The sequence below is a fragment of the Marmota monax genome, unplaced genomic scaffold, assembly GCF_021218885.2.
Source record: "Marmota monax isolate L192 unplaced genomic scaffold, Marmota_monax_Labrador192_F-V1.1 WCK01_AAM20220418_F8-fsc00132, whole genome shotgun sequence".
NCBI lineage: Eukaryota > Metazoa > Chordata > Mammalia > Rodentia > Sciuridae > Marmota > Marmota monax.
In genome coordinates, this window is record NW_026695199.1 from 1,796,273 (window position 1) to 1,809,616 (window position 13,344).

General features: G+C 32.3%; 1 protein-coding gene across 10 annotated transcripts in view; it reads right to left on the reverse strand.

Moving 5' to 3' along the window:
* Nucleotides 1-13,344, reverse strand: part of Epha5 (EPH receptor A5) — a 341,095-nt gene that overhangs the window by 19,014 nt on the left and 308,737 nt on the right. For all 10 annotated transcript variants that reach the window (XM_058574024.1, XM_058574023.1, XM_046428770.2 and 7 more), the window contains 3 exons: nt 13,246-13,307; nt 11,806-12,015; nt 8,996-9,145 (listed from right to left, as the gene is read on the reverse strand). In XM_058574024.1, coding sequence (XP_058430007.1) covers nt 8,996-9,145; nt 11,806-12,015; nt 13,246-13,307 — 422 coding nt within the window. The remainder of the gene's footprint in view (nt 1-8,995; nt 9,146-11,805; nt 12,016-13,245; nt 13,308-13,344) is intronic.

Genomic DNA, 13,344 nt, shown 5'->3' on the forward strand with positions numbered 1-13,344 from the left:
TGAACAAAGACAGTGGCAGATGGAAAAAAGATGAAATGGTAGATTTAAGAGACACTAATGACCCAAGAGTAGAGGGGAGAGGATAGCAGAGATCACACAAGTTCAAGCCCATCACATTGAACAGTTATTTCTGTTAACTTGAGGTGAGCAAATTTATGGAGAGAGAAAATGTTGTCAAGTATAATTTGAGATTTCTTTGATCGGAGGTGAATGGGGAACACCCAGATGGCAATTTACAGGAATCTGGCTAGAGCACAGGAGACATTTGGGCCGATAATATAAATGTGAGGGTCATCAGCACTTGGTCACAGCTTGAATTTGGTGTAGTTTACATCTCCCTAGGAAAAGCTTCCTAAGAAGTACCAATAGTTAAGTGCAAACTGAGAAATAAAAAGTACTTTGAAAATAAATATTCACAGAAATAGATGGATAAATACAGACAAATGACCAAAAAAAACTACTTACCACCTTAGTTAACTTACTTAACTCAAAAACAATATAATCAATTAAAAAGCAAACCACAGAAAAAATTATTTCAACTACTACTATAATATATGTAGTACACTAAAGCTGATACATATTGGGAGATCAAATAATAAAGAAAAGTGAGATACTGATTAAACACTTACTATATATATATATATATATATATATATATATATATATATTGTAAATATATTAGCATATATATATACAAAATGCTAAATGAATTTTGAGAAAACATTTATTCTCAATTGTGATAAAATAAATATTAAAAGAATAAAATGGCCATTTGCCCTCACATATTAATGGAAGTTCACTTATTCATTAGTTTGCTTATTATAAGACTCCCCATTGCAGATAGAATAGTTATTCTCTTTAATAGCATATATGTACCAATATAATAAGTCTTATTACAGTTTTGATTATAAAATATTTTTTCTTCACTGAAAATTTATTTAAAATATAAATTTTTCAGATTATGGTATTTTCCCAATGCTACTATTAATTACTTCTATGTTTTTCTTTAGCTCTACTAGGGCACAGTAGCACATACCTATAATCCCAACTACTGGGAAACTATACGCAGGAGGATTGCAAATTTAAGAACGCCTTGGCAAATTACCAAATTCCCCTATTAAAATAAAAAAGAAAATTGTCTTTCCTCTCTGGAGCAACTAGTCTTTATATGTGACTCAAAATGAATTAATCAAATTAAATTCATTAGTTTTAAAATAACTTAGTAAGTTCTATGGTTTAAATAAAGATCATCTGCCGAATAGAAAATATTAAAAGGTGGTGAATCCTTAAGAGGTTGGACCTAGTGGAAGATGATTATTTCATGATGGCTTGACCTTTAAAAGTGATTAACACAGTCCCAACACGACTGGGTTAGTTTTCTCTAGAGAAGATTGTTAAAAAGCAAAGCCCTTCCTTGTGCTTGGCTTCCTCTGCTTGTAAGCATTTCTCTTTCCTCTACTGTGTTGCACCTGGGGCCCATCACCAGAGGACTTGGCACCATATTGTTTGGATATTTTAGCCTCTAGAATCTTGGGCTATATAAATATCTTTCCTTTACATGCTAACCACTTAGGTATTCTGGACATTTTAGGTATAAAATGGACATAAATTATATGATTTGTGAAGTTATTTCCAAAATCTATTACTTAATCAATTCTGTTTTCAGGTAAATTTAGGTTTAGAAATATAAATATCCTGTCTCCAAGTTAACTTAGAACTTGACCTCAGTATATATATAAATATAAATTTAAATTTAAATTAACCTTCAGAACTGATTTTTAAAATAAATTTAGAACTATAACTTAAAATCTTATATTAAAAATTTCTTAATATTTTTTTTTTCATTTTATTTTTGTTTTATTGTTTTGGAGAGAAATGAAAGACATCAGTATTCTGGTAGTTTGTGAAATGTTGAAAATCTACTAATGTATAATTTTTAGGCTATTTATTTTAACATACAATTTATAGTATGTAGCCAAATGAATCATAACCTCAGTGATTACTATCATCTTTGCTAATATATGTTGTTGAGATCAACAAAGAAAAGAAGGGAAAAAGAAAAAGGCAACTATAATTTTTAATCAAGTTCAGATGTACTATATCTGCAATACTAATAGCAACTGCAAATTTTCTTGACACTAAAATGTAAAGAAATTGTCTGAATACAGTTTAAAGAAGGCTGTGTCTTCTTTCAAACCTCAAATCCTAACACTGAGCCACCAACATGGCAATATTATTTTGGTGGCAAGTTGACTATGTTGGATTCCTTCAATCATGTTAACATTAATGGGTTCATCTTCTCAGTTATATTTTTCCCAGAATATGATGTTTGCTTGCTTATTACACCAATAGAGCTTCAGCCATCACTGGGAGCTCTGGAAGTCTTGATCCACAAACATGATATTCAATACAGCTTATCACTCAACCAGACTATTCTGTTCACAGTCTTGGATGTGTGAGAGTATCACACACTTCATGATGTGCTGGTAAATATTTAACAGCTGACTCTCATCGGAGATACATTTGTAATATTTACACATTTATGTGGTATACACATCTTTTCCATGCCAACAAAAGCTACCAATACAATCTTATCCAGTTAGAAATGTTCTAAAATGTTATTATCTTGTACAGGTTGATTCCAGTATACCACTACATAAAGGTCATCATCCAGAAATAATGAGAACTGCAGAGGGCTGGAATGATCTTTTAAGGCACAGCTAAAGTTGGAGCCAAGCTCTAAAATGTGTGTAGTCATTCTTTACTTTGCAATAATGTGTTAAATCTATGTTGTACTCTATTCCCCTTTTTAAGAAAAATTCCACTGAGCTAATAGTTATGGATTACTTTTGTGGATTACTAGAGAGGAAGAGTCACCATGATGGTAAGGGTAATTGCTACTGAGCAGCAGAAGGCAATGAGATAGGTAGATATGTGTGAAACCACCAAGAATTAAGGTATTTATTCAAATCACCAAGCAGGACAAAACCATCATCTCCCAGTTTTATGGGTGAGAAAAATTTGGAATGGATAGTGGAGAAGAGAGGACAAGGACCACATGAGGTGTTGAGATCAAAAGAAGCTACTTTTCTTCATCCAGTAACCTGCATCTGCTGAATTCTCAGGGAGAGAAGCCAACATGATAATAGAATCTGTTCCTGTGCACAGAAGTAGGTCTATACTAAAAAAGGTCAAGAATTATAGCAACCATAAAAACTGTCTCGCAGATCTTCACCTGCAGGGATGATAATTAACCAAAACCAGCAGCTGCTATGTTGCCAAATCCTTTCATCATGGGGGCAACAAAGCCATGCTTTCCACAAGTTACCCAGAGTCAATTATTGAGCATGGCAAAGATAGTAAGAAAGGCTCAGTCCTATGAAGTATGGAAATTCCTATGAAAGACAATGTTGGCTTGAGGATCTCTGGAATTTCTCTCCTCTCAGTACAATTCTGTCTCAGATGGTTATAGCCAATCATCCTTCCTTCAACCTGTAATGTACATGGGGAAAGAACTGTGTGTTCCATCCTTCCCTTTATCCTTTCATGAGTTTTCTTTCAAAGATTTCCTCTTAATATCCTCATGTACATCTAATTCCCTCCTGGGATAGGCTGCTTAAAGGAATTAAAAATATCTTGTAAATTATATCATAGGCACAATGATTTAGACTGTACATGTACTATCCATATTCATCTCAACTATAGATCTTCAAGATAAGAATTGTTTTACACACATTACATGAAACATCAAAGGTTCCAGAAGTTTAATTTAAATATTTCCCATTGTTCATGTAGTTATTAGAAATAGTTAACCACTTCCAAGAAAGTAATCTGAGAACAGTATAAACATTACACCATAATTTCATATCTGTTTTTTCATAACATATAATACAAAGAAATTATATATGTTTGTGTGTATGTGTATACATATATTATCTATCTATCTATCTATCTATCTATCTATCTATCTATCCATCCATCCATCCACAATCAAAATGAGTCATTTTGGGAGAAAATGTATTCTAGATTACAGGAGACATGAAAATGTAGGTTTGATCCCTGAATGGCAGAAAGATTGTAGGGAGATTTGAGTGTCAAATGTGCATTTCAGAACTAAGTTCTATCTAGGGCTTCAGCATCAATACTGCTGGGTATTTGCTAAAAATCTTACATATAAAAGAGCTGTTATTTGAGACACAAAGCTCCTCAGAAATGACTAGAGTATATTTCTGGAAATAACTTTCGATAATTCAGAAACAGTTTCAAGTATATCAGTTTTGTTTTAGGATATCTTGACTCTTTTTAACAAAAGTTAACAAAAATATACTTTTTCTTAGTATATCAATTTTAAATCAGTAGAATTCCAGAAATTAAAGAGATCTTAAACATCTTCTGTTCAAGTCCTTTTACCTTTTAATCAATGAAACTGACCAATAGTTGTAGAATCCAAGATGAAAGGAGTTAAATTGAAGATTTTTGTTTGTTTGTTTGACAAGATCTTTCAGATAAAGCATTGGTATTTTTTATGTATCATTTTTTGAAAAGGGGTTAGAACTATCAGGAGGATACCAGTTTCCAAAATATTTACAGCTAAAGACAGTACTATACTTAGAAGACCAATATTATCAAGGAAAATCAATATTATTTGGTCCATCATTCTCATAGAAAAAAACGATACTGAGGCTAAGAAGTAGAAAAATTTGCTTGCTGTCAAATCTTTAGTAAATTACATAATGTGGATAGAAAATAAATTCACATATTTCTAATTTAATTATAATATGCTGTCTATTTTACCACAAACTATTCCAGTAATTTAATAAGTATATGTGATATATCTGTAATAAACAACATATTTCTTAAATTTCTATACCATATGTATATGTATACACACATATATGGCACTGTAGGAACATATTTAGATCTTTCATATGTATACATGTATGTTTTCTGATTTGACATATATATACACACATAGAAAATCATACATCATGCAAAGTATTTAAGTCTATTTATAACTTTTGGAGTCAAATATTCTCAATACCTTATAAGTAAAATCTATACCAACCAAAGTTGTAAGAAAAATGCTGGATTAAAATTTGTAGGAAAATGAAAGTACAGAAAACTAATTTCCTTTAAAAATGAAAAAAATAATTTAAACAGGAAGACTGAATAATGATTACTTAAATAAGTTAGAGAATATTTGGAATTTATTTTCAGTTGAATTTATGGATTGATACATTCCTCAATAAATACAAATGAAAGACACTGTCTCTAAATGCAAAAATGCAATGCAATAAAATATTTAACTTGGTTTTTATTTCTGAATCTGAAAAAAAACTGACCTTTAGGTTGTTTGATATTAATAAATAGGCTTATACTGCCTATGGGAAGTTAACTTAGCTTCCTGAGATTGAATCAGAGTTCATGGTCTGGTATTTACCTAAAATCATCCTAGTCATTAAAGTTTTTTTTTTTTTTTTTTTTTTTTTTTTTGGGGGGGGGGGGGTTACAGTTTTTCTTTGCAATGGTAGCAGCAATCCTAAATCAAAAGCAACCTACTGCTGTGTTTTGTTCCCCTGGCACAGAGGAAGGTCTCCCCTGTGAGATTTAGATTATACTGTATGACTTGGTAATGTAAATTTTCATGGTGGCAAAGCACTTTTTAGATCAGATAGTATTTACAATGCATACATCATGGGATATATCATTTGAAACTGTTAGATCAGTACTTCAACTTTGCTCTTTGAGAATTTTTCCCAAGAAAAATAGTCAGTAATCATGATTTTCAAATACAGTTGATCCCTCATGTTTCTTGGATATAAATTTGGATAGAACTTGGGGCATGTCACACTTAGTATTGTATCTAGAAATCAAGTGCTACAGATGACTATGAGTTTTCTGAGAAAATAGCAAGCCATTTACTACATTTTATATTAAACAAAACTATTTTAGAATGGCCTATATTTATAGGATCATCTTTTGAAAATTTCATCAAATTCTTGGAAAACTTGGTCAAAACTAAAATATTAGTTTTTATTCTTATAATTTCCTAAAAATCTTACAACACCATTCCCTCTCATTTTTCTGAATACATTGAAATTATGTTATATTAAAAAGTATCAAGGCACTCAAATGGTTGAATCAGGGGAAAAAATTAAAAAGGAACAATAAAAGCCAAAGAAAAGTATTTAAGAGAGTGGATTCGATGATAACTACATGTCAACAATGCTATTGAGCATTAAATAAATGAACTTTGAAAAATGGACATAGGATAGAAAAACTGAGAATTATTACACAAGATATAGATTCCAACAGGTAACCTATGAAATGAAGGGAGGTGTGAAGGATTTAAGACAAATTCCTCATCACCCTACACAATCTCCCTGTTCCTATGTCCTTCTCCATGCAGCTATAATGCTCCACAATGAGCAGTGTCATTGACCCAGCACTCTGTTCATGGGAATGGCCAAGGGGATTTTAAAAGACACATTACTAGCTGAAGTGCAATTGAACTCCTTCTTGTACTTTGGCCATTTGCAAATGAGGGTCTATGTGCTGGTCTCACAAGGAAGATGAGAGAGCTGGAGGATAGTGAAAGTATATGACTACCTATCAACTAGCAGTAAAAAAGCATAAGGAAACTTGGACAATACCAGCAAAAGCATGAAAGAATATTCACCAAACAACATAATCTACTTTTATCTATAATTTTATCTGTGACTGACATAACTATATTAGACATAATTGCCAAAAATGGGGATGATCTACTGCATGGTTGATTCTGAGTGGCAGAATCAGAACTCAAATCATTTCAAGTGTGAGTAGGAATTAACTAGGGAAATAAGGGATAAATGTTTCCTTTGAGTGAAATAGACACATGGGTGGGACCACCATATGAAGGCTTGCTGGCTGAACAAAAATGAAAAACTTCCATAAAAATTAAAGGCAATAATAGTATTGAAATGAGACTTGGTGGTTAGATTTTTGTTTTTAATACAGTTCTAGGTTGAAATTTCTAGTATAACTTTTATTATTTTTTGTGACCTTTCGAAAGTTGTTTTACTTCTCTAAACTTTAAGGGGCATTATAAGTATAAATATAAATAAATATAATGATAACAAAATAATAATTTTGACCACAGTCCTGTCCCTTAAATCATAACACTGATATGTCCTCTCAGATGTAGAGAAACACAACTAAGCACTGCCCTTCCCAAGCCAAGTGAATGGGTCACAAAGGAAAATAGCTATACCATCCTAGTTGAAGTGGAGATTAGCTCTCTTGCTATATGTTTGCTGAGAGTCAGAAATATATCAACCTGATTTATTGCTGCTACAAGAGAAGAATGCTATGAAATAATTTTTGGGAAAATGGGTGTATGACCTAGACATCTCACCTGGGGAATTTTGGAGAAGGCAAAATGGTTGGAATAGTCTGTGATACCAATACCCAAAGAAGGACCATAAGGAGAGCATCCAACTGAATATGTATATATGTGAAAGTATGTCCCTTGCTAGTAGCTAATATGTGATTGGTGCAATAAGACAATATGAGGTGTGGAACTGGGAGCAAGTACAAAGAGATCTAGGAAGTGGGTTGGAGCACACACTCCTCTTCTAGGGGCTAGCAGGGGCCTCCAATCAAGAGTCCTGGAAAAGCTCAGACAAGTAGCTCACTTGAGATCTCATGACTTAATGTTTTCTCCACAAGAAGCCTCAACAGCCCCAATGTATGATATAATTTTGTCCCTTCTTTCCTACCTCTCCACTCAGACCAATCCTGAAGAATCCAGCTATAGTCTTTGGAAACAAAGAAACAAAGGAACAAAGATTTGATCATTCATCCCCACTTTACATAACTTGGTCAGGCTGGCCCTGGAACTGTGGGAAACACTTTGAAATGAATATGAGATTGACTTTAATTTAGACAGTAGTTGAATTTTTATTTTGAAAAGTGAAAAATAATTACTGGCAAGACACTTTTATTTCAATAAAATTCAGTAGGAGAGCTACATTATCTTCTCTCAGTTCCTGAGGGCATACATGGGAAAGGGAGATGTTACAGAGTATGAATGAAAGAAATATTTGGAAGAAAAATATGAATGTTTCAAATATTGGGTTGAGATAGTTCAATATCCAGGTTTTAGAAAGACACAATCAACGATTTGTTGATAAAGCACATAAGACAATGTATGACACATAGTAAGGGCTTGATCTATTCTAGCTAACTGCCTGTAAAACTATTGTTATAGAGAAACATGTCAATTATCAGGGAAAAATATCAATTTTCAATATGATCCAAAATGAAAATGAATATTTTGAACAGTAACAATAGAAAAATTTAAAAGCAAAGAGCAAGGAGTTATGTTCCTGGCATCACATCATAAACATTCTGAAATGAATAGAAGATTCTTTCATGGTTTCTTTACTATTAGGATTCTGTTATTATATGCATGGATAGTTATTCCATTGTAGGGAAAGAATCTGTTTTTTTTTCATCAAATTAAATACATAATACAAGTCTTTTTACATTTTGTAATGTAAAGAAATGTAGACCATTTCTTTTTATCCTCTAAGAACATTCACTATTAAATCTATATCATTCATACTTTTGATTTAGATTATTAGCCTCCTTTATCAAATGCAAATCATAAAAATGTGCTTGTCAGTATTCATTTGTTGATGGCTCTTTCTTCATCTTTGAGAATGATTTTGACATAATCTGAAAGACACATCACTATAACACAGCTAAGACAATCTGGCAACACAGTGAGTTTTATATAACTGTAACTTATGTTCCTTTGTAATAACATATTTTCAGCTTCTGCATAAAGACTATTTCAACAACAACAAAACAGATCACAGGGTAAGCAAAAAATTTCATATATTTCAAGCAACTGTCATATCCAGAAATGAAAAACAATGTAAGTGTCCGGACTCAGAGAACAAAGCATTTCATTCTCAACTTGAGTGAGAAAGACTAGTTCCATACTCACATCCTGATTGGTCATCTCCCAGTAGGGTCTCTCTCCATAAGAGACAACTTCCCACATTACGATTCCATAACTCCAGACATCACTGGCGGAGGTGAACTTTCGGAAAGCTATTGCTTCTGGGGCAGTCCATCTGATTGGAATTTTGCCTCCCTAAGTTTAAAAAAAGAATTTTTAAAATCCTCACATACCTCAAATGTGTCTAGGGATATTGCTGCCTCACTGAAAAGATCTAGAAAGAGATGTAGCATTTTTAAGTGAATCTGTTTGACAGCACGCAGTCTCTTTTTCCATCTCCCAGTCCATAAGCATTTGTAGACTAACTATTAATTGGCTGTCCGGAAGGTTTCTAGTTTAAATTCTGTTTGACTCCTGGAACACACACAGGACCCACATCTCAATTACAGTCCTCAGGATGGCAGCTCTAAGTAGGGAAAAGCAGGCAGTCAAGCAAATCAATAAGGTACACTCTCAGGACTTCTAATGTAGAGCAGTGGACTCAAATTCTCTGCATGCTTTTTTTTTTTTTTTAAATACAGAAATTTAGAGTATAATGTCTAGGCTGCCAAATGCAACCCTGAGAAGTTTAATAAGAGAAGGTGGAAAATTCCATGTGTTAAAAACTTAGGTTATACTTTACTTCAACATCATTTTATGTTTTTTAGACTTGATATATTTCCCTTCTTTTTTTGATGACACATTTGTATATTTTATTGGTTAACTATCTAACCACAGAAATGGGTATCTTGTTTAATTACCAAATTAAAAAAAATTGTTAAACTTAGAATATTGGGGAAAATCTCACCACAATAAGAATTTGGGTTTTTAGATAGTAGAAAAAAATAATTTTATATCCTGCCTCCTTCATCGTGATTTTTTTTTCTCCTCAAAAGCAGGCAAACCTATATAACCATAGATTATATAGTTAATATATAATTAAATGTGTATATATTTATAGAGTATATATTTATATATATATATATATATATATATATATACACATACATATAATTTATCTAACCATTATATATAAACTCTAGATATTTATATGCAAACTCTATATAATATGTAATAATCTTGCTCTTTCTTTACCTATCCATTTTAAAAAAAACTTACTTTAAACTTCTTGTTAATTAAGAATAAAGGCAAGCTCATATCATGAAACCTGTCTACTCATAGAGATGTGATATTCTACACTATGTGATTAAAGTGACTCTTAGAATTGAAATATGTTATTATGTTGTATTTCAGCCCATAATTTTTCTTCTGATCCTCTTACCATGATAGAAGTCAGCATATTTTCCAACAGTCCCTTATCTAATCATCTCTCAGTATATATATTTTCCATAAAATGCTACCACACTCCATTTCAGAAGAGTAAGTCTTAAGAATTTCACGATTTCTGTCTCTCACTCCCAACTCTGCAGCATAACATACTGACACAGACCTTGAAAAATCTACTTTTTGCACTTAACTAACACAACAATCACACTGGCAGTAGACTTTTCTATAACCTCAATCTTGCTCAGGTCAATTTTATTAAGTGTAACTATAATCCCAGGAGGATTCTTAATTGAAGCTTCATTTAATGCAAATAGTGACAATGCTACTTAGGTCTAGAAGAGTAGGGATAACTCATCAATTAATTTATTGATTTATTAAGCTTAACTTTGGAAACCTTCATTTGCTTAGATAAATTACTCTTGCCCTTCAGCACAGTACAAATCCCCGAATAACCATAAGTCACAATACAACAATATAAAAACAAAACAAAACAACCCTATAATGTATTAAAGAACTTATATTTAGACTATAGTTATAAATTTATGATGTTTAAGAACATATGTAGCACCTTTAAATGGATTTTAGAATGAGAGATGGCAAAATTGTTACTCTACATTCAAACAAAAGCTAACCAAATTGGACGGTGAAAAGATGTACAATAAACCCCTGTCTTCATAAGGAGTTTAGACATCCAGAATATCTAACTCAATAACACTGAAAAGATTTCAAATTACACAAAAATTATTTATTGTAAGTGTTTCAGACTTAATAAATCCAATATCATAGATGACCCAAAAAATTTCTTTGCAGCAATGTCAACAGTTTTACATAGGAAAAATTGTCAACCATATGCTGTATCAGTTCACAAAGCAACTACTTTTGCTCCTGAAAAGAGTGGTGAATTTTGCTAAGTATGAAAATATGTGTTGGTGCCCAATTTCCTATAGATGAAAGCTTGCCATGAGTATGTAAGAAAAGTAGTGAGGCACTGCAATAACTCCAGTAACTCAAAACTTCTCGGAAGAATAACTTTTTTCCCCAATGACATAAATTCTGAAAAGGTAAGGTCCAGATATTTCTGTATTTATTTTGCAATTGAGGACACTCTGTGATGCTATACATGTTTACATCATCATTATGTGTGTATACATATATACTTTCTTTTACCGTTTCTTTTAATATAGGAGATTCTACCTTTAACTGCCTTGGATTTAAACATTTATATGATTTTATGTTGTTACACCCATTCTTAATTCAGATGTTCTATTTTAGTATAGTCAGAAAAAAGTAAATAATTAAGATTCAGAAGGTGAATGTTTTCCTTACCAGTATTTAATATTTGAATTTGGTGATATAGAAAAAGAGAAATGAGCTTTCGATTCTCTCTCGCCCTCTCTCTCTTTTTCTCTTTCTCTCATGATAGCTCTGACTTTGTTAGAGGAATGCCCTTTTTGCTATTTCCTTTAAGATCTTTAAAAATTAAATATCTCTAGTCTAGTGTGTCAGAAATGCATTCTGTTAGATCTTACCCTTGTGGTATAGGCTGCCTCAGGATCATCTTCCAGTACCCTGGAAAGTCCAAAGTCAGACACTTTGCACACAAGGTTACTGTTGATTAAGATGTTTCTAGCAGCAAGGTCTCTGTGCACGTAGCCCATGTCAGAAAGGTACTTCATTCCTGCAGCGATGCCTCTCAGCATGCCAACTAGCTGAATCACAGTGAACTGCCCGTCGTTTTTCTATAAAGACAGTGTAGAAATATTAGTGAAGCAATACCCTTCGAAGGAGGAAAAATGAAAGGATCTTCCTTCAATCTTCCAATTAATATTACCATCCATCAAAATGTATATGCAATATCTATCTGAAGGAGAATAGAAAATACTAGAAAATATTTGGTTAACTTTTAATGTTGATCTGGTCAAAAAAGATAAAGGCTTTGAAAGCACTTGTTAAAATCTAATTTTGTTGACCTTTTCTTAATTGTAATTCCTTTATTAGCAGTTATTCAAGGAGTTTGTTCATTACTCCATTCTAGTACTTGCCTGAGGTAACAACGAATATATTTTAGGCAATTTAAAAGTAACTAACTGTATAGAGATACTGAGGTAAAGATAAAGTGGTCAGAGTAGATAAGGGAGTATCTTAGCAGATAGGGAGAAGGATGACTGCTAACAGAAAATGTTAACAATTTTGGAAATTTGTTGTTTTTGTTAAAGGTACTGAATTTAATGAAGTTGCACAGATTCATAAGGCCTAACTGATGGTGATTTTGAAATAAGAAATAGTGTGACTTACTGCTAGACTATAGGTTTAATCAGACCTAAGTGTGTTTCATTGTCAGACACAAGCATATTTTATTTACTGATAAAAATGAATTGTCAATATTTAAAATTTGGGGAAGTACACATAAAAATATTTTTCCTGAAACCGGATCTGAAGATCTGACAATATCGACTATTCTTTCCTACCACATGACTTTTCTGCTAGTGTAAACAATGACTCAGTGACTGGTCCTCATGTGGGTTATGAACACTTATAGATTCCCACAGATGCCTTCCTTAAGACTGAAGGGACACTTCAGATATTTCTCCTTGCTCGCCTTGACATTATGCACTTTCAAAAGTTGAGTATTTGTAAAGTTTATTTTTTCCTTTGTTTCTTTTCTTCCCTTCCCTTCATTTCCTATATCCCTTCTTTTCTTTTTTTTTTTCAATCCCAGTTTCCTTATTTTTTTTTGTTCAAATCAACATATGCCTAAAAAAAACTACAAAGACGTAATTTGGATTTATTTTCTCAAAAGCACATTTTTTCAAACCACAGTTAATTCTGGAGTATAGTTATTCTGGCTCCACATATTTCTATCCATTTAAAACCTTTTAACTTTAAGTTTTCTCAGTTTCAACTTCAATGACATGATTGATATATAAATAACACTGTGAATAACTAACTAACTTAGTTCCAAATCTTACCTTTAAAAATGTATCTAAAGAACCATTCTCCATATACTCTGTCACTATCATCACTGGTTTACCTGAAAAAAGACAGTGATATGTACTGTGATCAGGAAT